This window comes from Thunnus albacares, chromosome 22, assembly GCF_914725855.1.
Source record: "Thunnus albacares chromosome 22, fThuAlb1.1, whole genome shotgun sequence".
Classification (NCBI taxonomy): Eukaryota; Metazoa; Chordata; class Actinopteri; order Scombriformes; family Scombridae; genus Thunnus; species Thunnus albacares.
The window spans coordinates 3,009,385-3,036,690 of record NC_058127.1 but is presented as its reverse complement, the minus strand read 5'-3'; the positions used below and the strand labels follow the sequence as shown (position 1 = coordinate 3,036,690).

Here is a 27,306-nt window from a genome sequence, read left to right as displayed (position 1 = left end):
TTCCATTTAAACCAATGCTTTATTTCGGTGTTGAGTGTGTGTGAATATTAAGCGACAGTCCATAACAGTGAACAGACATGACAGATAGTAAATACAGAGAGAGAGAAAGAGCAGGCAAGTAACACCGTAAGAAACTGATCAGTATTTTAAGAGCTGTGTTCCAAAACACTACATATCCATTTGAGGAAGAAAATAAAACTTATGTACAATGTTGATGCAAACCGACAGTGATACACACCGAAGCCACATGATGACAAGGTTTTCTTCATTAAGGGATTTCTTTTTGACACCAGCCTGAAAATGTAGCAGACAATCTTTTGTAAGCCATAATTGAATATTATTTGAGAGCAATTTGGAAAATCTCATTCCAGAACCACAGTTCCCTCAAATGGATGTGTAGTCTATAAATTAACTCCTCATGTTTGAGATGTTATCAGCTAATTGCTATGTCTGTTTGTGATACAAATCAAAGATTACTGAGAAGGCAGTTCCATCATATCAACTTTAAAACAACATTCAAATGTATCAATGACATTAAGGCTGAATCCAACAAACAAGGCCCAGATTACTTCAAGATACATTCCCTGACTTTGTTGAAACAATCAGTAATGCCTGCAAATCCCCATATTTTCTCTCAGATCACTGTTGATGAGCAACTTAGCAGATTTAGCAGCATTATTAGGCGCCCAAACAAAGTCAGAGAACATACTTTTAACAAACTCATGAAGAGACTGACAATCAGCATGATTAAAGAAACTAAATTAACTATGTTTTGGGGATATGACAACTGTATTTTTAATTCTTGAACATGCAGTTATCATAACAATTTTGTGTTAAGCTATCTATAAAAAAGTGGTATTGTTGGTGTTGTTAGCATTCAGCGTTGAAACCAATGGCTGTAACCATCCAAAAGCAACTGAGTTAGCTTATAACTGGCTGCACCCAACAGACGGTATTAACCTTTGAAAATACCCCCCTTGCCTGAACAGTTACCACTTGTATAAGCTTGGTCATTATACTTGGCTGTATCAGCCAAAACTAACTTATTAGCTAAGAAATGCAAATTTGCTAACTAGATAGCTTGATTTTTCCCCCCATATAATGTCAACAAACGCTGATTTGTCCACTCATAACAGTCAATATAAAATGTATCAAATACCAACAATCATATTTCGATGCAACATAATGGATGAAATGTATAAAAAGAAGAAATGTAATGGGCACTTAAGAATTTCAATGCACAAGGTGGAACACAATCAAATGGCGAGATAGAAAGATTTAAATGACTAATTCAATAAATAAATAAATAAATAAATAAATAATAACTTACTCATACAGTTTCCTAAAAATCCTTGATCAGTTTTGAATGCAGTATATTTATGCTATTGAATATTGTCTGATAAAGTCATTGTGTAAATAACTGACACTAAGGACACCATTTCCTCTAACACAAGCTTTTGTTAGCCACTGATGTTTTCGGTGTGTTCATGATGCAGGTTTAAGCTGTCCAAATGAATGCTGTTGTGAGTAACTTAAAAGCTTTTCTTGCCTATTTAATAACGGTTTAAGGACTCATGATGTAAATGCCTTGCATCGTGTTACTATTACTATTATTACATAGCACTTTTCCAAAAGTTATTTGTAAATGCTTAATTTCACATTTGTCACATGTCCTTTACTGTACTTGACATTGCTGTAACTCTAGGTGTAGGATGCATTGTTTGGAAAATGGGAGCTTGCAGTTGAAATTGGAAGTGTTATGTTAGAAGTCAACAATCACGTAATACAGAAGCATGCTTCCAGAACACTGAGGTACTCTTTTATGGGTGATGACAGAACCTGTGGATACAGTTGCTAAGTCTGAAGGGCAGCTGGCTCTGGAAGTTTTCCCCCATTCTGTATGATATTCTGCATGCCACACACACAGAAGTTCTACAGTTGAGAAAATGTCGTGCCAAAGGAAAGGGCTGTCTGACGGCAAGGTAAAGTGGTGAAAATATTCAAAATATAGCATACACTTACACTGATATTGAGTTTTTTAGGTGTGCCTTTTTTTTAGGTGGGAGTGTGCCGACCCAAATCTACTGCAGGTAATACACTGGCTATGAATAAATAACTCATACTTACCCACTTCAAAAAATCTTAACCATCCCTTTAAAATCTTCCGCTTAAATCATCAGTACAAAAGATGAACAACTGCATTTTCTTAACATTTTGTTCTTTGGTAGATGTTAACCAAGACTCCGGAGGTGCATTTCGGCAAGAAACATCCAAGACACACCACATACGCCGCTAACAGTGAGCGGAAGCTAAAGATCACTGTGTTGAGAACTGTGTTGTTTTAAATGGAATATAGAACGGGGAAAAACAGTTCCGGTACCAGCAGCCCCTCACACTTTGCAACACTTTTATAGAGGCGAGCGACAGCATTTCTCTGGATTGTTAAAGCATTCTAGAATCCTTGGCAATGAACTGAAACATTCTAGAATCTCCTCCCTCAGCTTCTTGTTTTGTCGTTGACATGGCAAGCAGAAATTAGTGGGTAAAAATGTTGATTACCTTGAACGTTTTACATGATATTATTGAAGGTATTTTCACAAATATATAGGATAGATTTATAGACTTTTTTTCTCCTTGCAACAAGTTTCTCAGTGGAAAAAAAATAGATCAACACTCAGACCAAGCATAGATGGATGATTCTGCTCACCAAAGCTACTATATCACCCAATCAAATAAATCAATCATTCAGACAGTCAGAGTCAAGCAGTCTTTTCTAATGATGAATCTATTGCCTAAGACTTGTATAGAATGCTAGCATATGCCAAGAAACAAAATAAACATTCCATATTCAGACAATCCTAATGTACAAACAATGGACAATGGGCTAAAACTGGCCCATCACTTAGTAATAATAATTCTTTCATGAACATCCCAGGGTAGAATGTATTTATGACACCCTGACAGCGAAAACAATAGTCATGGAGATTTGGTTGATTTATATCTACAGCATTCCCTGCTGGGAGTTTCCCAGTACAACCACAGTCTTCTACTGCTGTACCAGTTTAAAGTTGAGTGCGTTGCTCAATGGCCACCTGACAACTAACTTTTAGGGCATTTTCAAACCTGTTTGTTTGCTCTGGTCCGAATCAGTGGATGAGTTGGTACACTTGGTTCAGTTTCTTTTCACACAGAAAAAATCCAAGCAAACCAAAACGTATCACTACAGGCCAGGTGAAAATGTTCTCTTCTCTCAAAAACCTAAACTCAGGAGCACTTTAACTGACACCTTAAAGGCCCTGAAAACTCATTTTCTCAATCAGCATCTTGATTGAGTGACGGGATCGTACATGGCCTTCTTCCATCTTCTGAAAAGTTAGAGAAGTTTTGGTTATTTCACGTTAGAGATTTCCGAATTTCTTCATTTGAGAAAGTTCTCTCCACTCTTTGGATAGTTGTGTCTGGAGCAGGAGCAAGAACGTAAACAATTGAAGAGGGTCCTTGGGAAGTGCCTATCTGCCAAATATCAAAAATGAGACTAACTTTATTGTTAGTCCAGGTTGAACCTCAATTCATTCTCTGGGCTAGCTGCCAGCAACTGATGATTTTGCGCCTGGCTACGGGAGCAGTTTAGCCTTGTAGTTAAGTCGGATCAAGGTTGGATCCCGTTCCCACCACAATAAACCACTAAAAAGTTTACTTGCATCTGGACCACGACCACATCCTCAAAGGGTCTTGGTACAGTTGTTCTGGGCCATACCCGAATGTGATTGCTTTGTTCAGACCTGAACAAATGAATCACACCGTAGGTGAAAACAAACCAGAGTCTGATTCAACCGGAATAAAGGTCCAGGTCAGAAAACGCCCTAAGAGTAGCTAGCTAATGTTAGCTTTTGGCTGTTTGGTATCCAATTGTAAACTACGGTAGGAAAAACCATAGAGGAAATCTGTGGTGATGACCTGAAGGACCAAATGATGTCAAACCAAGACGTAGACCACTTTTAGCTCACTGGCCATTTTTTTCTGTCTATTACAATACAAGAAGGCAGAACATTAGAACATTTCCATTCTCTCAAAAACACCATTCTTGATTTATTAATTCATGCCCTTGATTATTCTTTGATCTGTGTATCCATCATTCACTCCATTGTGGGTTAAGGAAGCAGCGGTTTTCCAAAAATGGTTTTGTTCTCCTCTCTTGCAGCATTTATCTGTTCTTGCTTTCTTCTCTTGATTTCCCTTCCACTGAGACTGAGAGAAAGAGGGATTTCCAGAGTTTCCGGAGATCATTAATCCATAACTTTTTACTCCAATCTTGCATTAAATTTTCAAATGAAGGGCATAAGGGCAGCAAACTTTTGAATCCACCATCTTATCTTTCTATTCCCCCTTGTCTGCTACTATCCTCATCCCTATTTAGATTTAAGTTCAGAGACCAATCTTTGTCCCACCATTCCCTCAAATTCTCTGCTCTCTGCTGTTTCATTTTTTGATGACCTTACCTCATCAAAATCAGCAAAAAACTAAATTTCCATTGTGGTTCTAATGATGTAAAGATCCTTCTTCTTTGCTTCCTCCTCTCTTCTGTTCATCCCTCCTCCCATCATTACAGGCAGCGGTAGAGGTTCATGCAATAATTTCTAGAATTTGACATCGTGCACCGTATCTTTTCACTCAGACAACTGCTCCCTCCGTCTGTCTCTCCAGCCTCCTTCGGCTTCACTTCTCCGCCCGAGCCTCCATCATTGTAGGTAGCGGTAGACTTTGAAGCAGTGGTTGCCAGAGTCTGCCACCACCACATGTCCATCAGAGGTCAGGGCCAAACCCTGGGGTCCGTACAGAGGGTCTGCTGATGTGTTGATGTAGGAGAGGAAAGAGCCACTGCCGTCAAACACCTGGAAATGTTTGGACAGAGAGGGAGAAGGTGTTTCGACAGCTGCAGTAATTCACAAGTCTCCCAAGAACAGATTTTGGTCTACATATGCTTACAGGTACAGTTTAAGGTTTCAGGTTCAAGGGATTTGCTTGGGTCAGGAATGTCATCAATGGGTGTACATCAGAATAACTTTGCAGATTTTTGGATCAGCCTTTAACCTGGTAGTTTCTGATTAAACATGAGTCGTGCTCAATTTCGTGCACGATGTTAACCCACAGTTCATGGACTGATCCAACGAAGCTCACAAATTCAGTCTGGCTTTGTAAAGTTATAAATAAAATGCCTTTCAAAGAATTCAACTCACTCAATTTTTTTTCTCCACATTTTGTGATGTTGCAAATTAATTTAAACTGTTTTTTTGCCAACAAACTTAACCCTGCAATAACAGATTTTTGTCCACTAGTTTTCAGCAGAAACAAGTAGTCAACAAAACACTAACATATCATCACCTTTTAGATTCATCACTACAAGCCACGCCCAACACATTACACAGTGTCATTTCTTAAATTGGTAATATAAAAATATTGATTAAAGCTGCTTTAATTAAAAAACACATCAAATACATCCATCTGCCTTTCTTCCCTCTGTACCTGTATTCTGCTGTTGCCCCAGTCAGCTACAATGATGTTCCCATTGACATCTACCGCGACACCAGTGGGAGCGTTGAACTGGCCATTTCCTTCACCGTTAGAGCCAAACTTCAACACCAGATCTCCCTCTGGGGTGAAAACCTGACCAGGACAGAGAATTTTAATATCTACCTATACACCTATGTAAGTTTAGATTAAGGTAATATTCACTCAGTACCTTGACAGAGTGGTTATGGAAGTCAGTCACAATGATCTCATTGTTCTTGTTGACTGCTGCAAAGTGTGGACCTTGAGGACAGGAGCAGACAGAAAAAATAGGTTGTGCTTTCAATGTTTCAACTGAGACTTCAAATTACACTGATGATGCCTCAACAGCTTTCAACTGACACTTTAAAAGGCCCTGAAAATGTATTCAGCATCAGTAGTTTTTGGTTAATTAGAGAGTTCTGAATTTCTTTATTTTATCTGCACTCTTCTCACAACATTGACGTAGGTGGGGCTCAGTGGGAGAAGGGTGTTATCACATGCCAGTCAGCATGATGCAGCAGATTAGCTGAGTTTTAAAAGTTAAAACTCTGAATAAAGATGATTTTGTACTTGTTAGTCATACATTATGATGATTACACCTCATTTGACACTTGAGTGTAATATTGTGTAACATTTGAGAATGGGACGGGTCTTACTCTCATTTTTTGAAATTCTGAACAGTTTATTTGTGTGAATAAAGAAGGTTTCTGTCTGGCAGCAGTGTTTTATTTGGTATAATTTATGACAATTTACACCACCTTTCCTCTTAATACATATTTTCTCCAGAAAATAACCTTTGTAGTTTTTCATAAATTTCACTCTTTTTTCTCTCTTCTCATGGATATGAAAAGTAAAAATGTACATCATTATCATCATCAACAACTGAAAACACACACACACATGCACACTACCTGCAAACTGCTTGTCCCCATTGCCTCGGCTACCGAACTTGGCAATGAGCTTGCCAGTCAGCTGGAAAATGAAGACAGTGCACGCCTTGTTGTCAACTACAATCACATGACCATTCTGGTCCACGGACACGCCCTTTGGTCCCATCAGTCTACCGGAGCCAAGCTTCGCCTGATGAATGCAATGAATACAACCAATGAGGAGGAAGATTCATTCAAATAAATACAATTTAGATTTATGTCAATTGACAACTTGTTTTTATGCTTACTAGTAGTTAAAAAGTTCCTGAAGAAGTCAATATAAAATAATCCCACCTACCTTGAACTTGCCATCACAGGAGAAGATGCTGACCCACTTGTTGTCATAGTCAGCGATGATGATGTCACCACTGGGGTGCACAGCCACACCCGTGGGTCGCTGCAGTTGCCCCGGCGACCGTCCCCGCACCCCGAAACGACTCTTGAATTCCCCCTGGTTGGAGAAAATCTGCAGCAGAGACACACACATTTTAATTCAGTAATTGTGGAAAGTAATTACGTAATGTACTTAAGTAATTTTGAAGTACTTGTACTTTACATTTTATGCCATTTTACTCTTTTATTCAACCACGTTTCAGAGGGAAATATTGTACTTTCTACTCCATTACATTGATTTAACATCTGTAGTTATTATACTTTAAGAATAAACATCAAAAAATATATAATAATCAATAAAATACAACACATTATCAAAGCATAAACCAGTGGTTTGAACCATCCCTTAAAAAAACAGTATATGGTTGGGATGCCTTTAAACATTTATGTAGAATAATGTATTAGTCAGAGGGGCCATTTGTCTGCATTTTTCTTCATTTATTTTTTATAAATGCATAGAGCTAAAAAATCAGTTATTACCTGAAATGTCCAACGGTTGTTTAAAATGAAAGAAAGTCAGTATGATTTAAGAGGAATTTGCATGTTTATAAAAACAAACTGAGGACTAATGTAGTATATGAAGGATGAAGTCCCTGCATGTTTTGAAGGCAGACAGCACAAGCAACCAGCTCTTCCTTCAACACCCCAGGAATGCTGGCCAATAACATATAAGTGAGAGTCCCAAATTCCTCACTGACCAGACCATCTAAACAACCTCCTGCAAACAGAAAGGATCCGATAAGGAACTCCCCATCTCCTGGATGGTCACCAAACCAGACCACTGACCCAAATTATCTTTGATCATTCAAGCTACAAGAGCCAGCGAGATGAGAGGACCAGTTCACACCCCAGTGTGAACTGATAGTACCATTTGGATAAAAAAACCCCACCATTGGTTATCATAGCTCACCTCTAAGAGCCAGTCACACACAGAGACAAGCTGGCACCAACGTTAATCCCACTGATCTTGATTTTCAGGACTTGAATGACCAACCCAAGAACTTATCAACAGGCAAACCAGCATAAGGCAAGACATGCTGCAGAATATGCCATGCCCCAGTGACACACACACACACACACACACACACCCTCAAATGGCATGGACCCCTGCCCTTTGCAGTCAGGTCAAGAAGAACAGAGGACTGTAAAACCCTTGGACTTACAAATGTAGTTTTAGATTTTGTCTAAGGACAGTTATTGTTGTATGTTGATATGTGTGTATATCACAATATGTGTTGTTATTTACTTTAGTTAGACTTTTATTCCACTGCCTTTAAGCCAAGAAATGTACCATTAACATAAATCCATCATCCTTGATAACACTAACATCATGTTTAGTACCGTTCTGCTTGTTTCACTAAAGCTGCTATGTAAACACTAAAGCTACTATCAAAGATGCAAAATTAAGAATCGTGCAATTCCTAAATTGTTAATACTTTGATTAAATGAATAGCCACATTCAGAAATTGTACCTGTCTGTCCATGGACAGGAGGGGACTGACTCTGCTCCCCAGAACTCTGCTACCCCTGGGATTGACTAGGATGCACCTTCTGGGTGGGCAAACTAAAACTTTAAAACAGTGTCTTTCCTGAGACTCTGTGCTGTTTTTAGGCCGCTCTTTTGGGCTGCTTGTTGCTGGTTCATCTTGCTTTTTACCGTCTTCTTACTTTCTGCCATGCCGGTGGAAAGCTTGCATTTGGCTAGTCTGAAGATGTGACTCAGAACAACAGGAGGTGAAACCTCAAAAGTCTAGAGTCATGAGTTGAGGATCAAGTCTAGGAGAGCATGAACCAGGAGCTCTCTTCCAATGGGAACATTTCAACTCCGGACCAGCAGACTTACTCATCATTACAAGATCCAGACTCCAGCTTCTCACCCCAGCACAGCGGACTCCATTCTCCACAAGAAACCACCCCAGGGTGCAAGCAAATAGTCCTACAACACTTTCATCAACTTGCTTAAACCCTGGTGCTTTCATAATTTGTAATTTCAATTAGCAATTCAAAATTAAGCTGTTGTACCATTGATTTGACTCACTGCTTCTCAGGTAACAGTCATCACATCCATTTGTCAGGTCTCTCATACCAACTGCACAATAGATAACTCTGCATCATGCATTCGAATCATTCGCTAGCCATAGCCTTGTGTACCAGTTTCCCTTTCCCTCTTGTGTCTTGTTTGTAAAATGTTGTAGTGTTTAGTACTTGTAGCTGTAGTATTAGTAATACATGTGTATGTAACTAAAGTGGACTTGTTTGTGTTTTCTTGTGCTTGCATCTCAGTCATTTAACCTTGAAAGACCTATACCCTTGCAAAATCATTTTTACGATTAATAACAATCATAATTCTAATTGACCTCTCTTGTGTGGCCAACAAGGAGGACTATTCCCCTATTATTATACCTACTCTAATATGAGTTATGTCGCTGGACAAATAATTTCATATTGGAGTTGTGCACAATAATAACTCATGATTCCCCATAATATCATAAAGCTATTTGAGTGCACAAATTCCTTCGTATATACAGTATATGACCTAACTGTCTCTGTTATTGATTGCAGACTGAAATAAATCAATTTTGGTGCTAATATGTATGTACTTTCAGTAGGACTATGAATGTAGGACTTGTGATTGAGTATTTTTACATTAATGTATTGGTACTTTTACTTCAGTAAAGGATGTGAATACTTCTTCCATTGCTAATTCTGACCTTAACCCTAAAACCAAGTCTGAACCCTCAAACAGCCCTTTAAATAGACCAGACAAAATGCCTTCACTTTAAAAAACGTCCCTGTGTGTGTTTTACCTGGACACACTGATTGTTGCTGTCCGCAATCAGTATCCTGTCGTTGGCGGAGGCAGCCACTCCTTGAAGGTTGGTGAACTCTCCTTTGTTCCTCCCCTTCGTTCCTGAAGACAGCAAAACAGAGTGAAAACAATCAAATCTGTGATTTTTCAGTGAAACATATTATCATTATATTAACACAAGAGTACAAGTTAATGTGGGGGATACAGAAATATCTTGTATCTAATATAGATATACATAGATTATAATATTAAAGGGGAACTCCACCAATTTTCTACCTCAGCGCGTTTCCAGGTGTTCTCTGTGTAAAAATTAGTATAAAGCCTTTTGTGTCTCCAGAGAGTGCTGTCTGAAATCTTATAAATCGCTTCAGGTGATGTCATCTGAGTCAGCATTGGTTGGTGCTGAAGACTAAAAGTTTGAGAAAAATCTGGGGGTGTTGAGTTTGAAAGACATGAGGTTACCAGACCTCTGTAGCGTCTCATCTCCACTAGAGGCTAGCAGCTCCAGGCTACATTAGCCGTTGCTAGCATAACACACCAGAACCTCTGACCAAAGTGTCATAGTTGCATTGTGGGTGATGTATGTGCAAGGTTTTAAGTAAGAAGAATGTGTAGAGTAAAAAAGACAATATTTGTGGTTCTGCTGCATCGATTTTGATTATATATATATTTTTAACTGTCCATCATGAGTTGGACAATTTGATGACAAGTGGGCAAACTCCACCTGGAGATGATGATCATGTGATCGAAAGCTCTAAATGGACCTCATGGTGGACCTCTTTTCTCAACAGCTTTTAATTAATGTTTGGAGTACAAGGCTCACTGCCAGGTAGACTAAAATTATTGTTCCAAAACAAGGACGTTAAGGCTTAAATTTGGGTATGGGTGCTTGATTGACAGGTGTCTCATCATATCACATAGCTGTATTCTGGCTCCACCCTGTTTTCCAAATTTAGATGACAACAGGGCAGTCAACAGGAAACCCAAAATCCAAGCTTCAAAATGATGTATGTCATGACTTTAATAAGAGCTTTAGCTTTAGATTTCTGGGTGTATCTGCACTGCTGTGTTCACGCCAGTCTCTCACCGATCCTGAAGATGAGGTCGTCCTCAATGGGGTTCTGGGTTTTGCGTCGCGGGGTGCCCAGGGCGCTGCTGGCTCTCTTGGAGCCCTTCTTCTTCTGGCCAGGGGACTTCCCTCGTCTCTTTGCCCCCTCAGAGGAGCCCGTGGATGGGGTGGCGTTGGCTAGCGAGTTGGTGGCTGTGGTGGTGGAGGGAGACACCTGGAGGGAATATGACGTCTAATTATGAATTTTAGATTTATGTTCTTAAACAGAGTGACTTTCAACTTTTTCAAATTATTCTGTCCTTTCACCTCCACGTCTGCCTCCAAGGCCCTGGTGACCATCAGTTTGAAGGGACTTCCTTTGATGTGCTGGTCATACAAACGCAGAGCCAATGAGAAGTCTCCCTCCTTTGGCACCATGTACACAAACTCATAAGTCCCGTTCTTGTGGTCCACTATTTCACCATCCACTATGCTGCCATCTGGGGTGAAAACCTGAAATAACACACACAGGTAATGTTTTAATGGGAGAATCGCTTCACATTTTATATGAGTGCGGACGTGAAACAAACCTCAGCTGACAGAATCGCGTTGCCACTCTTACAGGCTCCTCCTGACTTGTCTCTTGTCACTATGGTAACAGACGAAGGATGTCCCACAATGCACTGCTCCAGGCCTGCACCCATGGCCTCGCTCTGGCTCGCCACCGCACTCAGAAAGAGGAAGAAGAAGAGGAGGGGTTGAAACGTGGTCATCTTTGCTGGTACAGTGCGATAATGGCAACAGTTCAAGCCTGCATCTATCTGTAACTATGAACTTTGACCTCTCACCTTGTTGTGACAATGGTCCCCAGGTTGTGTATGGACTTCCTCAGTCCATCTGTCTCCATCACCAGATCCAGCTGGTCATTCTCCTCTGGCTGACATGGCAAGCCGAGGCCAGCCAGCTCCTCCAGCTTCTCGCCGAGGTCCCGCTCCAACTGCAGGCTCGCCACACATGCCTCCCCAGCCAGAGCCTCCTCCGTCTGGGTACAGGTGGACATGAGGTCCTCCTCTCCCCGGAGGAGGCAGTCCACCTGGGCCTGGAGAACCTGGAGTTGGACGACAGATATGATGTTTTCGATGTGTGGTCTGATGTTTGTTTTTTTTCATTTGGTAAAGTATCCTTGTGGCGGAAGAGGCAGCACTTTTACTACTGTACCAATTACATTTCCTTCCTCTTACGACACTCATCTTGCCTTTTGGGGCTTTGAGGCCACCGTAGGGAATGTAGAGACATATTCCTGTCAGGCTCAACCAATTACACACAGTATCTTCTATGTAGAGTATACAAAAGTTTAAAAAAAACAGGTTTGTAGTACTAGAGTACAAAAGAAATCTTAGCCCTAAATGTTACCCTGTTAATAATGTTAAATGTGTGCACCTTCTGTTTGAGTCCATATGTGACCTCCAGCTCCATCAGCAGAACGCTCTTCCTCACATCCAGCTGTTTGTGCAAATCCTCAAAACTCGACTGGATGTCCTCTTCGATGGAAGCTCTCTGATTGGTCAGCTGCTGGAGGATCTCTTTAACGAAGGACAGGGCGTCTGAAACCTGAGGGAGTCTGTGGAGATCAGGAAAATGCTCTGTTAATAATCTCTTTACTACATTAAATATTGATGCATTCAGCCCAGCATAAATAACATGCTGATAGAGGCGTCAGATCAGACAACTATTCTAGTTGTTGTTCTGGAGAGCATGAACCAATGGCATGTTTTCTTATTTAATTTGGAGGACTTGTTGCCCTTAGAAGTGAGCAATCAGCACTAGAAGAAAGAAACTCAAAAGCAGGTGCAACATGAGATAATTTCCTCATTTTGAAATGTTTCACCTATCAAAACCAACTCTATACTCTACACAAGCAGCCCTGTTGGACTCAAAAATATACCTGTAATTTCTGAGCAACAATCATTCATCAAATGTGACATTTCCACCATTTGCGTGTAAATCACTGTTATGAAACAGGCCCCAGAAACTTGCCACCACAACCCATACCTGTTCTGAATGGCTCCCAGCCTCTCCTGCAGGGTGCTGCGGTGCTGTTCCAGAGCCTGACTGAGGGGCACTTTGGGGTGCTCGTCATGGTCCGACACACAATCCTCACAAAGTGGACACTCACAGGCCGAACAGTAGAGGTCTGACACCTGGAGATGAGATGTTTATGGTTTGAGAAACAAAAAGATGAAGAATATAGTTACAGAGAGAACTTGAGTGTTCAGGTGACATTGATATAAAGAATCTTTATCTTGGCTTTATTCTCATGGTGCTTTTGTACTGTTATTAGAAGTTGTGGTAGAGCTCTGCCACCCAACCCAAACTCAACAGCTCCAGACATAGCATTGGGTTCCAGGTTGTTTTGTTGCATAAAGCGTCGGGGTCTGGCTTGTGGGTTCAAATTTGGTTATTTTCAAATGTAATTTTTCAAGAAATTTCTCTCTTTTTCTCTCTGACTGTGTCAGTCTGCATCCTCGCATGAGAAAGAGACAGATCTAGATCATGTGAGTGTAGCTAATAGTCAGTGATGGACAAAATAGAGCAAAAAAATAGCTTATAAAGACAATTCTGGTTTGTTTGTGGAAGTAGACAACCTGCCATCACTGTGGTGGTACCTTAATGTAATTTCAAGAATTTCACTCATTTCTGAGGTATTTTTGCTTCTAACCAACAGATCCCATTAAAAAAGCAGTAAACTTTAACCTTGGAAAAAACAGTAAAACAGAAAACAGAAAATAAAATCCACAAGCTTCGGCATCATGAAATATATTTTACCTTTCGCAAACCTCTATTAATTCCTTGTGTTTCAATTGCATGCTAAGTTGCGTGTCATCCAGGGATCACTGAAGACACAGGTGAGCTGCCACCTCGCATATGTCATGCTAGTTTGGTTGTTTTTACTTTTACAGTATCATTTGTTACAGATTTTTATAAAATGATGCATTTCTTCTGATTTCAATGATAGAAATAATGGCATTGGATGATTTAAAGTAATTCCTGCTGGTTTAATTAACTATTTAACTACACAAAAACAGCACTTTCACATCCAGACCATGCAGGTCGGACAGAAGCTATATTCAGGTTAGTTTTTCACAAAGTCTGCGTTACAACCATTGACCAGTTATCACCCTCATCTGTCCACTGTGATTAGCACAAGCACCACTATCAGTGGAAATGTCTTTACCTCCACTTGTTGGGTTTGGGTCTCAATGCTTGCAGTTGGGTCAGGAGTAGACTAGGTTTGGGTCTCAGTTGTGGCTTGTGGACAAACTTTAGACAGCAAAGTTTTTTAAGCTGACCCAAGTTTGAAAGTTGCATTTTTGTCAGTAAAGAAACAAATGTGACAGACATGTATGTTAAAATGATCATACAGATTTCAGCTGCACTGATTTGGCTGCTAGATATAAATATGGGGGAAATACCAGTTTATGATTGGCTGCAGTGGTTTGCAAGAGAGCTGTTTGCAGCCTTGCAACACTCGAGTGACAATAAAGAGATATATCTGCATAGTCATCACCATACACAAACAAATTTTGAGGGACAAAAACAGAAGATAACAAGCCCCCAGAAGTTGCACTCTCACCTTCCCTGCATGCTGCGGGCAGGCATTTTTGCCAGGTGGGGCCTCCAGGACGGTGCACTCCTCACTGCTGCTATCTGGAGAGTGTTGGTGGGCCTCCATCTGCGACCGGCAGCCTGAGGGGGGCGAACCTCCAAACACACTCCTTATTCCACACTGCAGCCAGGGGGAGGGGCTGGATGTTCAGTTCAAGTTTTCTACTGGCTATTTGTATCGTTTGCTTTTGTAAACTTCTCGTCTCAGCTTTTATTCCATTGTGCATTCGCGAGGGAGGAGCAAAACATTCAAACCAATGAAAACTCTGGGCACATGTTGGATCTTTGTGTGAAATCTGAGGGATTAAAACTCTGTATACTTTACTCCACACAGCACCTGGAAAAGAGTGCTGGGAATTCAGATGAAGGTCTTGTTTTCGAGTAATTTTAGTGTACAATCACTTTTGTCAGCACTTTAATTTCTTGATTTCCAACATTTATTTGAGCCTTTAGTCAGCGAAAATTATTATTGTATATTATTCCATTACATTCCTGCTGGACGAAAAAAAAAACTTCCAAGCATCCAGAACTCCAGAAATCTTCCATTTAAAATGACCTTCTGCTTCCATGTGATGTCTCCTTGTGTCTTGAAACAATGGCACCAAAAAGAAGAAGAATTATAGTGTTTGATCCAAACCTCTTTAGGTCTGATTTGGAGAAAAGCAATGGACCTTGGTGTTAATTTAATTCAACGAGGGTTCAAAGAGAGGACCACCTCCTGCATAGAAGAGAGAGAGATGAGGATTAAGTGGAGAAGCTGATAAACATGGAAAGATAAAATCAATTACCACCCCAAACCCTTTTAACTTAAACTACTACTTATACTGTATTTGTGGGAGAGATGAGGGAGCACTGAGCGGTTATTGGGGATGAAGACTTGGAAAGAAGGATTGGTTTTTATTTATTTTTACTTTATTGATTCATTTTTACATGAAAAAACCTTTTACGGAGCAATTTAGTTTATTATTTTTATCTATTATGATATTATGTTTTGCATCTAGAACTTGGTCTATATGTATTTTTTTATTTTAAGGTAATAATTTCTGACATGGATGTGTGCATTCATGTAGCGCTGCATAACCTAAGCCAGTTTGTTTACTGTGTCACTGTGATATTGTTGACTCAATTACAGATTATTTACCTATTTTTATGAGCAGTAATTGATCAAAAAATGATTTCCCCAGTTGGAATACAGTGGAATTACCCTTTAATGTTTATTATGCCAATGGTTACAATATATATTATTATTATTATCTTTGTTTTATAAAAACAACTGAATGCATCACATGTGAAATGTCTGAAAACCACGTACCTTGAATGCCTCACATACCTGTTTGTATGAGCAATAATAGATTTTAAAAAAAGAATAATGTTTATTGCACTAATGCAAACATATACTCAGTATTAGCTAGTGTGCTAATCAGATGTGTAAACAACGAGACAGTAATATTGGGCAGATAAGGTGAGCTATTAAAAACGCACTTGTCATAGAATAACAGAATAAATACACTTAAACACACACACACACACACACACACACACACACACACACACACACACGTATATGTTCCCCACTACAGGAATGTCCATATGTTTCATCCAGGTGGCGTACCAGATCACTGCACACCCCTAATTAACTCCCAGATGGTACACTCCACCGTGATGAACCCGAGCAGCAGGTCTAGAAACAGATGGTACGATCCACAGACGGGGGGGGGTGGGGGGGGTGCAGCATGCAGGACCAACAGGAGAAGTGCATGAACAGTAAGATACTAATAAAGAGCTTCAGGGGGCAGAAATGTAGGTCACCAAAATGTCTTCAAAGTGATGGAGAGAGACAGAGAGAGAGAGACGGGAGTGAGGCTGTGGTTTCCATGGTAACAGAGTGCATCGGGGACCCACTAGGAAGAGATACAACAAAAAGTGAAGCAATCATGGGCTCTTTAATCCTAAAATCCTAAATTTAGCAGCCTGTGTGCTCACGCTGTCACATCATAACGTTTCTCTGTCATGAGTGACACAGATATGATGAAGATGTAGGATGAGTATGAACACCAAAAACCTGCCTGGAAGTGAAGATTTTAAACTCCTATGTGCATCACAGGGATACAAAAAAATCTGATCCTGAGTTGTGTGTCTGTCTGACAACTGTTGGAAGTCCAAGAGGAAATGTGTTAGAGCTAACAAAGATGTGACAAGACGTGTCAACAGTAAGAAAGAGAAAGAGGTCACATGACTGATCAAAAGCCAAAGATACAACATAAAAAATTAAAATAGGTTTCCATTACAAACATGGGGATATATGAAGAGTGTGGAGGGAAAAAGAACTCAGAGACTGTTTTAAGGGAAACCACTTTTTTAAAAATGGCTACTTCATAGATGAAGTTTATCATTTTTAAATTTCCTAAGTAAGGTTATAAAAAATGCACATGGGATTCATGACTGACTTGCAAGAAAATATATTGAAGCAAATGAGAGGTGACAGCATTGTCAGCACACTTTATTCTAATAAATAATATATCTGAGCTCATAAAAACACGACAAACAAACAAACAAGCGACGCCTCGTGTTAAGTTCACTACTTATTCCTGCTGAAAACAAGCGGACAAAAATATAATTTATTGCAGGTTTTTCCTGTTATAACGATAAAGTTTTCTCAGAAAAAAGAAACACACAGCAGACAATAAATACATTCATGTTAACCTGACAGGCGTCTCATTATAATTAGTTGTTTTCCTCATTATAACAAGTAAATATTTTCATTATAACGTGATATTTTCTCTTATTAAAGAGAAAGTTTTCTCTGAACCATTTTTTTTGTCATTGTGGAAGCATCACGCTGCCGTATTTAAACACGGTAAAAAAAATTTATATGAATGTTGAAAAAGTGGCAAAAAATTAAAGGGTTAAAATGTTCTAAAATAAGTTAAGAAAAATTAAATGTAAAGATTGTGTTTGACATTTTAAATCATGGAATCGTGTCTTTGCTGTAAGTTTATGTGTGTCAGTTACATCCTGGACGATCCATAACAACAGCAAAGACAGATATGAGCAGCAATCACAAATTTACACATAAAGCTCTGCTGTGTGAATGTTTTCTTTACTTTTTATATTTTTCCTGCATTTATTATGAATTTTATTTTACTTTTTATTCTATCAGACTTTTAGTCCGACTGCTTCCCATCCTTTCACGTCTCTTTGTGTCTGTCTCCCTGTTTTTATCATCACATTTCTGTATGTAAAATATGAACTGAACATTCTTATGAATAATTTATAAAGGGGAGGGATTATGGACATGAGTTGCCTGTGATCTTGTTCATAATCCCATTTTTAACACCTCCTCCCCCAAATATTCTGCTGAAAGTCCACAACCTCCCTGACATGAAAGCATAGCCTCACACAGACAGTCGCACAGTTTATGTCTGTCTGACACACACACAGCATGTTTTTCTTCTTTTCCCTGATATATTCTGTCTGTTTTTATTTTATTCTCTGGTGCAAACACGTATAATCTTATTTTTTAATGTTCAATTCTGTCTGCAGACTGCACACACACGTAACAGCTACACCCCCACACTTTCATTCAAGGATTCTCTGCAGTACAAAGCTGCAAAGGATTATGGGGCAACAGTGAAGCTCTTTTTACAGAGTGTATTTGTGTGTGTGTGTGTGTGTGTGTGTGTGTGTGTCAGTGTGTGTGTGTGTGTGTGTGTGTGTGACACTGTGGTGACTCTCTGTATCTGTCACTTACAGACACAATTGAATCCTTTCTCTTCTTCTTTCTCTCTCTTACTCTTTGTTTCACTGCACATTCACAGAACATAAAATCATCTACTCATCTATAATCTGAATGTATGTACATGTTTGTTGACTCTGTGCATTCTTGAACTCAAACCCTGTTTTTTGACACTATTTATCAAAGTTTTTTCTACAAATTTTATATTTTCAGGTGATTATACACGACTTTCCACTTCTGTCAAACCAAATCTTACACACTGGACCTTTCAAGCTACTGCTAATGTATATTTCCTACTGCTGCTACTTCAAATTTAAAGTTATTTATGTTATTTATATGCTGTTATAATGTTGGATGTTATAAACGTGGTCAATATTCCAAAACTTGAGGTGAATGTATATAGAAATGCTGCCTGCAAGTCAAAAGCGAGGGCTTCAACCTGCCTGAACACTTAATTTACAATGTTTTTTTCTATCTTGCCGACGTCGGCTCATCGCTCATGCCTACAAATGGCCATCTGTTCCATGGCCTTGGTTACTAAGGCTGTTGCTAAGGCGGTTGCGAAGGTGTTTCCACATGTTGTTCATGGTCCAGGTATCATCGGATAATTCGTAATTCATTTGTAATTCAAAAACCAAAAAATCCAAAAAGGAATAACGACAAAACGAATCAGCAAAAACCAGAAACAGACCGGCTTTGATTGGTTTTTCGTTATTTGATTCAGACACCAAAAACATTTTTTTTGTTTTTTGTTTTGAAACAAATAAGAGATTTACCGTTTTTTGGTTTTTGAATTACAAATGAATTATGAATTATCCGATGATACCCGGACCGTTCATGTTGTCCACTCTTATATTTCAGATGTGATTCAGCTCCAACATGTACGGATGGATTTGAGAAGTTGACATTTGCAGTAAAGAAGGAGAAAAAGAAGTGAAATCCTGCTACTATAGTTTGTTTACGTAGCCTCCGGAGCCAGAGGAAGCTTCCTGAAAGCTGACCAATCAGAACAGAGTGGGCTCATCAGGAGGGCGGGGCCTTAAAGAGACAGGAGCTAAAACGGCCTGTTTCAGACAGAGGCTGAACTGAGGGGCTGCATAAAGGACCAGTAGAAGATAAATAAGGAGTTTTTAACTGGGAACCATGCAAAGATATTCCAGTAGAGCCCCAGAATATAAATATAGAGCTGGAAATGTGCAGGATACATCACCTTTTAACTGGTAAAACATGGGGTTGCCTTGTGAAGGAGATGCAGGAAACAGTGTATTTGATCGTTCATCAAAAAATTTGTCTACAAAACACTTATTTTCTGTATTTTTGTCAGGGAGTAATGGAACAAAGAACAACAAAGATACAAACAGTGATGGACGAAAACACTGTGTCAACAGAGGAAATTCTTGAAAATAACATGAATGTCATATTACTGGGAAAACTGCCACAAAATCCTGTGATGTGCCAGAGTAACAGAGGAGATAATGTTTGTTTATTTAATCTTGTTGTGCCGTCATTCTTCAATTACTTCAGTTTACTTCAGTTTAAATGATCTGGAGTTTGTCTTTTAATCGGGGAATACACTGAGCATGTTTTATTTATAGTATCATAACTTTAAGAGAAAAAGTGCTGATGTTGTGCTTTAACACAGTGTCTCATTTATGTGCGTAAATCATAAAATACTTTTTTGAAAACTGTGAATCATACATTTACTTTCAATGAAAAAGGCACAAAATTGAGTTTGGACTGTATTTTTTTGGGACTTACATTTTTATCCTTTATTTGTGTGAATGAATAATTTAACAATATGTTTTGCAATACTGAACTGTTCTATAATAATATTTCACTAAAGATTTTCTGATTTTAGTAGGTGCTTTTTTCTTATCATTTGGCTTCCACGTAGTTTTATACTTTTTTAAATTGACAAAATGATAAATTAGACTTACAGCTGAGTTTGTGCCAAAAAAGCGCTTTACGTACCATGCATGTGGGGTAAAGACAGTTTACAGGAGCTAAACTTTACTGCGTAGAAAGTCTGTAAAAAAATTATTATTTTTAAAAATCTGTACAACTTTAGATTCACACTGTAAATATGTTTAATCTTTAGAAGACAGAGGTACTGTATCTTATGAACTGAAACACATTTGGTTGATTGGAAACCTCCTTACGTCATCTTGATTAAAGAGACCAGACCCAGACTCCATTACATCATCTGGAGATTTTTTCAAACAGACAGAAACTCAATACAAATTCAATTATTCAGCAGCTGCAGGTTGAGACTTAAGTATAACAGTGAAACCAGTTTCTTAAAAGCTTGTCAGTGAATCTACTATGTGACGTCACACTGAACACACACACACACACACACACACACACACACACACACACGCTGATAATCTGATCTTTCTCTTCATACATTCCCGTGGGAAAGTTCATGGTCATTCTGTCTCTCTGTTTCTGTTTTTCGTCACTCTGTCTTTCTGCTGGTCTCCCTCCTCTGCAGCTGCGTTTACAGGATTTTTTTTCTGTGATGTAACAAATTAAAAATGGGGATTTAACCTCACGTTGAGTGGAAATTATTCTAGACTAGTGGTGGCACGTTAAGGACCCCTAAACTGACACAAATTAGACCACGGACCCCCATTTGATAAGCTTTAGCCTCAGGGTCCCCGGTCTGATAAGATTTTTTGCTTTTTGATGTTTTATTACAGAAAATGTATGAAACCAATAACCAAAATAGACATTCTGTCATTGTGTTATTTATAGATGGAACTACAGTGAAAATATATTATTCCCTTTTTTTCTGGGGACCCCTGGGGGTCCCTGATCCCCACTTTGAGAACCACTGTTCTAGACTATTAAAACATACAGTGAGGAATCTGATGGAGATACACTTGATGGATGATTAAATGTAAGAACATAAAGTAACTTCAAAGAGAGGGGAACAGAGGTAATTTGTCCAAACAGCAATCGATAATAACATGTGGTGTCCCGCAAAGATCTAGTTTGGGTCCTCTTTCAAATGAGTTCAGACCAACTGGGAAACACCAGGTGAGCTTTGAACATCAAACTTGTTATCAGCCCTTTATCAGCTGATGAAAATGGTTGTTAAAACGATTTAAAAATAGTTAAATTCCTGGATTTTGGACAACTAAAGGTGTGTTCCCTTTGAAAGTGAAGCAAATTCAGCAAACTCACTTTATTGCTGCAAATTTGACTGTAATATTTTTTGCAGTCTATGTTTATTTACCACAAACAACGTACTGACATTACCTGTAGCAAGTCCAGCCTTGGACAAACTCTTTTTTCCGTCAGTTTCTCCTCAAAACAAGCGCAACTTGAGACATTTTGTGCCACCTACGGAAATTCTGTATCTGTTTGCATTATCTCTCCACTGACTGTAACCCTGATGCATCTAAAATTGACTTTGCGTTCAATCTGAGCTATAAAAAATATTTTTATATTAACAACAAACCTGGCCACTTGTATGTGAAAGGGGGGGTGCTCTTTTTTTGCATATTTCAGCTCATTGTGTAGCAGTCCGGCTGCAATTTTACTGTTTTGTTCACTCTCAGCGCTCTCACAGCATCGTTTTTGGCCGCAGTAGGCCGCTGTTTTCAGAGAAAAAGCTCTAAAAACCCACTGCAAAAAATTGTGGGTTAAATTTCAGGTAAAATCTTCACTTTTAGATAAATTTACTGTTTGAAACTACTGTATAAGGATGTTCTAAACCAATGACTTTTTAAACAAGTGTTTTTATATTTATTTTTGTGGTAAGGAATATTTGTTTTAACTTGAACTATGTACAGCTGTTCACCACTTTCACTAGTATGACCACTTATTCTTTAATGATGTCACAGACACGTTTACAACGGAAACATGTCCGTAGCATGTAACTAGCATGAAACTAGCCTCTCCCATCATGTTAGCATGGAAAAGTTAGCATTTCTTACAAAATCTTAGCCTGTTGATAGCGGAGAGAGAGAAATATGTACAAGTTGATGCAATTAAGATTATGACAAGTTCACAAAAACACAGAATTTTTATAGACTACTGGTTTGGTTGAGAATCTGCTGTGTGTTATTTCCTCTTTTTCTGTTTCTCTGTGTTTTTATACAGTACCTGTAAAAAAAATCAGAGTGGATCAGCCCAGTTTCTGTTCACAGAAGTGACGTACCTCCTGTTACTGTTAGCACTCAGGATGCTAACTTGCAGGGCACGCAGGCCTGGTAGCACACGTACGCACACACACACACACACACACACACACACACACACACACACACACAGATTTGTATTTGCTCTAAAGCTGAGGTGGATCAGTCTGCGCCTGCATTCATTCATTCATCCATCCTCCACCCTTGTTCATCCTGCAGTCCGTCCATCCTCATTTTCCTCCACCCATCCTCCTCATCGTCATCATCCCTCTCTCTCACCATGCTGCAGATGCTGCTGTCATCTCCAAACGTTCCTCCATCCATCCATCCATCCTTCCTCCTACCATCATCACTCTGTCCTGTCATCCAAAAACAAAAAAAAGAAAGAAAGACAGCACTCACCATGTTTAACTAAGACGCAGGCCGATGACTGTGTGTGTGTGTGTGTGTGTCTATTTTCCAGCCTGAAGCCATCGCGTCATGATAGCGTCTTGTTTGCTCTCTCTCCTCTATATGTGTGTGTGTATGTGAGAGAGTGAGAGTGAGTGTGTGGGAGTGTAGGAGGAGGAGGAGGAGGAGGAGGAGGAGGAGGGGGAGGATATCATCGTCACAGCAACACCAGCAGCTTGCAGCAGCAGCAGCACCAGACTGAGGGGGGGGAAGGATGGAGAGGAGGGAGGGGGGGGGGGGGGGGGGGGTGCATCATACAGGCCTCACTGCAGCATCCACCAATGACAAGCAAAGAGGAGGGGGAAAAAGGAGAGAGCTGATTGGTTCATCAGGTTGTCAGTTATCTGATGGTGTGGGCGTTTGAGTCTCTCTCTCTCTCTCTCATTTTATCACAGTGTCTCTCTCCCCTGTGATCTCACTTGTATCAACCTTTAAACGCATTAAACTGGAATATTTTTTAACCAAATACAAAAGAGCAAATTTTTTAAATTGTTCACTAAGTTGATTTAATACAATTATTAAAATATTTAATTTGTCATTTCTTTGTCATAGTTCATTTCCCAGTTTTCTTGGTCATAGCATGTTTACGTTATTTATCTTTTATGAATGTTTATAATCAATAATATAATTTGATATAAAAGATATTTCTGTTTGACATAACGTCAGACTACATAAATACATAAAGGAATGTCTGAAAGCATTTATTAGTTTCTGACTCTGGGAAAGTGAGAAAAAACAGTAAAAATCCTCCAAACTACTGCATCTCTGAACTGAATCTGTTGAACCAAATCACACATTAACAGTATTCTGTCTGATCTCCTTTTGATGACTAATGTCACATTTTTTCACTTTCAATCACTGAGCCTCGCCTGAACCCGTTCAGAGCCCCACATGGGGGGGCGGGGGGGGGGGGGGCCCACCTCCATCTTTGAAAACCTCTGTCTTCAAGTATTTATACGATTATTTATTATGAATGTTTATTATCAATAATACATAGAATTTGAGATAATTTTTTTTTTAAAGACACGAATAAATTTCCATAAATGATTATGAAATCTGACAACAACAAAAACCGCAGTGTGGTGGCGGATGTTCCGGTGTTGTCCTCCGGTCCAGCAGGCGGCGGTGAGGCGCCGTAAACCCGCTGACGGAATAAAAGCGAGCAGAAACGCGCTCAGAGTCATTTGGATCCGCGGTGCTGAGAGAAAGAGCTGCTGTTACACTGATTTAACGGTAAATATGACTTAAAACTTCACTTTACTCCTCAAATGGCGGATTGAACTTCTTAAACACAGTCTGTAGAGATAATAGTTGACGGTATCTTCCTTAAAACTGGAGTTTATTTTACAGATGGTCGCAGATTGTTTCAGCGCTGAAATGTCGTTGAGAGTTTCCACATGTCGTCCTGAACTGAAACACGACTGTTGGCCGCTTTATTTAATGTGTTTTTATGTTTTTATTTAAACTTAAATCTGCCTGTTCACTGTTGTTTTACGCCCAAAGATTATAACAGTTTTAAGGTTGGTCTAAAAGTAAATTTTGAAGTTGTAGTGCTGTACTGAGCATGCGCGGGATTTATTTAATCCTGATTGAAATCAATAGGTTATTATCAGGCTTCTGCAGAGCTTGATGATGAGTTTTTAATCATTTGAATCACATCTTAAACATACAGGGCACTGATGCCACAGGACCGGGATCGAAAACGACTGTTTTTAGATGCTGAATTTAAATTTCAGCATTTTTAGAGACAAGATATTAAAACAAACGGGCAGGACACAAAATACGCACCAGCCACCAGCTAAATGTTGGTAAAATATGCAAGTAGCTGGTAGATTTGCTTCACTCACCAGCCACAAAACAATGTGAATCTATTGATTGGCTGGTAGACGTTGAACATTCACAAACGGTTTGGCTGGTGGACAAAAAAAGTTCATTTTGCACCCTGCCGACAGCGTTTCTGTTCTGGTTGTTTCCAGCAGGAGAACACGTGGTGAAGGTGATGAGACATTCAACCTCTGTACAAGTCAGAATAGAAATAAACATACTGGAATTAAACACTTAGAACTTATAAACTTGCATCTAATACAGTCTAATATTCCAGGTCTGAGAATAATGTAATTTATGTGACCTATAATGTTTTTCTACTGCTTTTTCTTTGGTTGTAGGTTATTTTTTTACAAGTACTTAAAATAGTTGGAAATGGTGGAAAATGGAAGTGAATAATTCTAATCTTATTTTGTCCAATCAACTGTCCAAAGATGCTCAATTTAGTGATATAAAACAATAAATCCTCACATGTCAGAAGAAATCAGTATAAAAATTCTCCTTTTTTGAAGAAGAGTAGAAAGTACAATATGTGAAATGTAGCGGAGTGGAAGTATAAAGTAGCATCAAATGGAAATACTCAAATACTTCAAATGTACTTGAATAAATGTACATACTTACTTTCCACCACTGATCATCATTACTATTGTTAGCAAACAGTTTTCAAACAAAATTAGTTTTTTAGGCAACAAGAAGAATATTTTTAATGTAAAAGCTGGACTAAATCACAGGTGCCTTCATGATTACTGACCTGTTTGTTGTAGACTGAGTTTATTTGGTTTTATAAAACGAGAAATGTCCCAACAGACTTACATCCATCACCACGGTGAATGACCTTCATGGACACCGTAGAGAAGCTGCTCAGCTGTGTGAAGATGGATGATACGACTTCTTCCACGAGGGCAAGACGCAACAACACCTCAGCTCCACTGACCCTGTGGACAGGTGAGCTGATCAGTTGACGTTGTTTCTTACTCAGTTAACGCAGCTCCAGGACTGCTCACCTCTCTTCCGTCGCTGTGATGATGTCTTTCCTGCCATTCGTAGTTTCCACCAGAGGTCGAAAGACCAAAGACGGTCCAAACCTTCCTTGGATGTCTGAGCGAACAACAGAAGTCTTTAACTTGTCTCGTGACATCTCGCTGCTTTCAGAGCTAACTTCATCTCCATCTCACTTTCAGGTTGACTGTCTCCTTGGCGGCCATGTCGTGTCCATTAAAGTTAAATCAACAGAATCGTCAACATGACGACTGACCTGTTAAGCTGGTATGTATGTTTCGGATTATAATATTTACTTCATTAAATATTGGTTCTGGGAAGTCCTGGTTCCCTCTAGTTGCTGTGATGATGATTTTTCCTGCCATTCGTAGTTTCCACCAGAGGTCTAAAGACCAAAGATGGCCCAATCCTTCCTTGGATGTCTGAGCGACTAAAGTGAATAAATGTGATTTTGTGTCTTGTTAACCTCCATAACTAAACAAACTTTCAATCTTTCTTTCAGGCTGGATGTAAAATGAATGTCTGGATCATGGAGGAGACGTTCGTTCTCATCGTGACAGTTCACAGAAGCTTTGACTTCTTCTGAAGGTGTGTATCTCCTTCAGTTGATCAGAGATAAATGGAATAGTGTTAATAGGTCATGAGTGTAGCCTGGCCTTGAAGGCAGCATAAAAACAGTCTTACAAGAAAAAAGTACAATTCATACGACAAACGCATTGACGACTATAAACGCATACAGTCAAGATGCACATACAGGTGTTTGAGTTTTCCAAAAAAGTGTGTGCTTTATGAAAACCTATTCAACCCAGCCTTGATCTATTTACCTCTGTGCCACGATTCGCTGTGATGATGTCTTTCCTGCCATTCGTAGTTTCCACCAGAGGTCTAAAGACCAAAGATGGCCCAATCCTTCCTTGGATGTCTGAGCGAATTAAAAGTAGTGAATGTCATCTGTTTTTGTCTTTCTCCGGTTTCAGTGCTAACTTGTCACTACATGTCACTTTCAGGGTGCGAGTATCCGCTGACGGTGCCTGTCTAGTCAAAGGAAGTGCCAACAGTGAAGATGACTATAGCCCGGTATGTATCTGCTGTTTTTAAATGATATATTGAAGTTAAGGTAAAGATGCACAACCATCAGTTCGCTGTGATGATGTCTTTCCTGCCATTCGTAGTTTCCACCAGAGGTCTACGGACCAAAGATGGCCCAATCCTTCCTTGGATGTCTGAGCGAATTCAGTTGTAGTTGTGACCATCAGATCAAAAAGTTTTCTGTTGGCTAATGTTTCTTTCCTCCAATAGGTCAACCGTAAACGAGGAGCTGCGCTGCAACTCAGGAGGACTTTTCCACAGTCTTTCATGAAAATTTTTGTATGCATTTATATTCATGAAGAAATAAAACCAACTGTTGCTAACTTAAATGGCATTTAATGTTTTTGTCAAGAGCAGACAACATGACACAAAATGTTTAATTGTATAAATGGACCAGGATTCTCCAACATTTAATACAAACTCTGTTAAAGCAAACCTGAATGAAATAAAAGCACTAGTATGAATTTTCTGTTGTCTTGAGTGATTATTGATAGCAATTAATGAGCCCATTATCTGCCTAATGTGATACATAGTGATGTAATGTGATTGGATGAGTCACCCAGCAGTATAAATTAGTGAAGGGCACCAATCTTATGATTAAATGCACAGCTTTCATTTAGTTTTGTGTGGATATTATAGAGTATTAAAAGGTGTTTAAACAATTG

General features: G+C 39.3%; 1 protein-coding gene, 1 long non-coding RNA gene and 4 other non-coding genes across 6 annotated transcripts; 5 read left to right on the top strand and 1 right to left on the bottom strand.

Annotated features, from left to right (window-relative positions):
- Positions 1 to 22,825, bottom strand: LOC122974099 (tripartite motif-containing protein 2-like). Its single transcript, XM_044341983.1, has 14 exons — positions 22,682 to 22,825; positions 14,364 to 15,113; positions 12,782 to 12,930; positions 12,170 to 12,350; positions 11,578 to 11,837; positions 11,320 to 11,458; positions 11,057 to 11,242; positions 10,769 to 10,982; positions 9,680 to 9,783; positions 6,778 to 6,945; positions 6,462 to 6,630; positions 5,741 to 5,811; positions 5,524 to 5,664; positions 1 to 4,892 (listed from the first exon to the last, which is right to left on the bottom strand). Exons 2-14 carry the CDS (start codon positions 14,460 to 14,462, stop codon positions 4,740 to 4,742), a joined length of 2,034 nt encoding a protein of 677 aa, XP_044197918.1. The 5' UTR covers positions 14,463 to 15,113; positions 22,682 to 22,825; the 3' UTR covers positions 1 to 4,739.
- A 2,742-nt stretch (positions 22,826 to 25,567) lies between these two features.
- LOC122974546 lies at positions 25,568 to 25,659 on the top strand. Its single transcript, XR_006400400.1, has one exon. It is a non-coding gene; the product is annotated as a small nucleolar RNA SNORD14 (small nucleolar RNA).
- A 230-nt stretch (positions 25,660 to 25,889) lies between these two features.
- LOC122974568 lies at positions 25,890 to 25,982 on the top strand. Its single transcript, XR_006400420.1, has one exon. It is a non-coding gene; the product is annotated as a small nucleolar RNA SNORD14 (small nucleolar RNA).
- Positions 25,983 to 26,148: 166 nt separating this feature from the next.
- On the top strand, positions 26,149 to 26,784 carry LOC122974334. The gene is made up of 2 exons (XR_006400344.1): positions 26,149 to 26,435; positions 26,737 to 26,784. It is a non-coding gene; the product is annotated as an uncharacterized LOC122974334 (long non-coding RNA).
- LOC122974544 lies at positions 26,391 to 26,482 on the top strand. The gene has a single exon (XR_006400398.1). It is a non-coding gene; the product is annotated as a small nucleolar RNA SNORD14 (small nucleolar RNA).
- Positions 26,692 to 26,783, top strand: LOC122974545. Its single transcript, XR_006400399.1, has one exon. It is a non-coding gene; the product is annotated as a small nucleolar RNA SNORD14 (small nucleolar RNA).
- Positions 26,785 to 27,306: the final 522 nt, after the last annotated feature.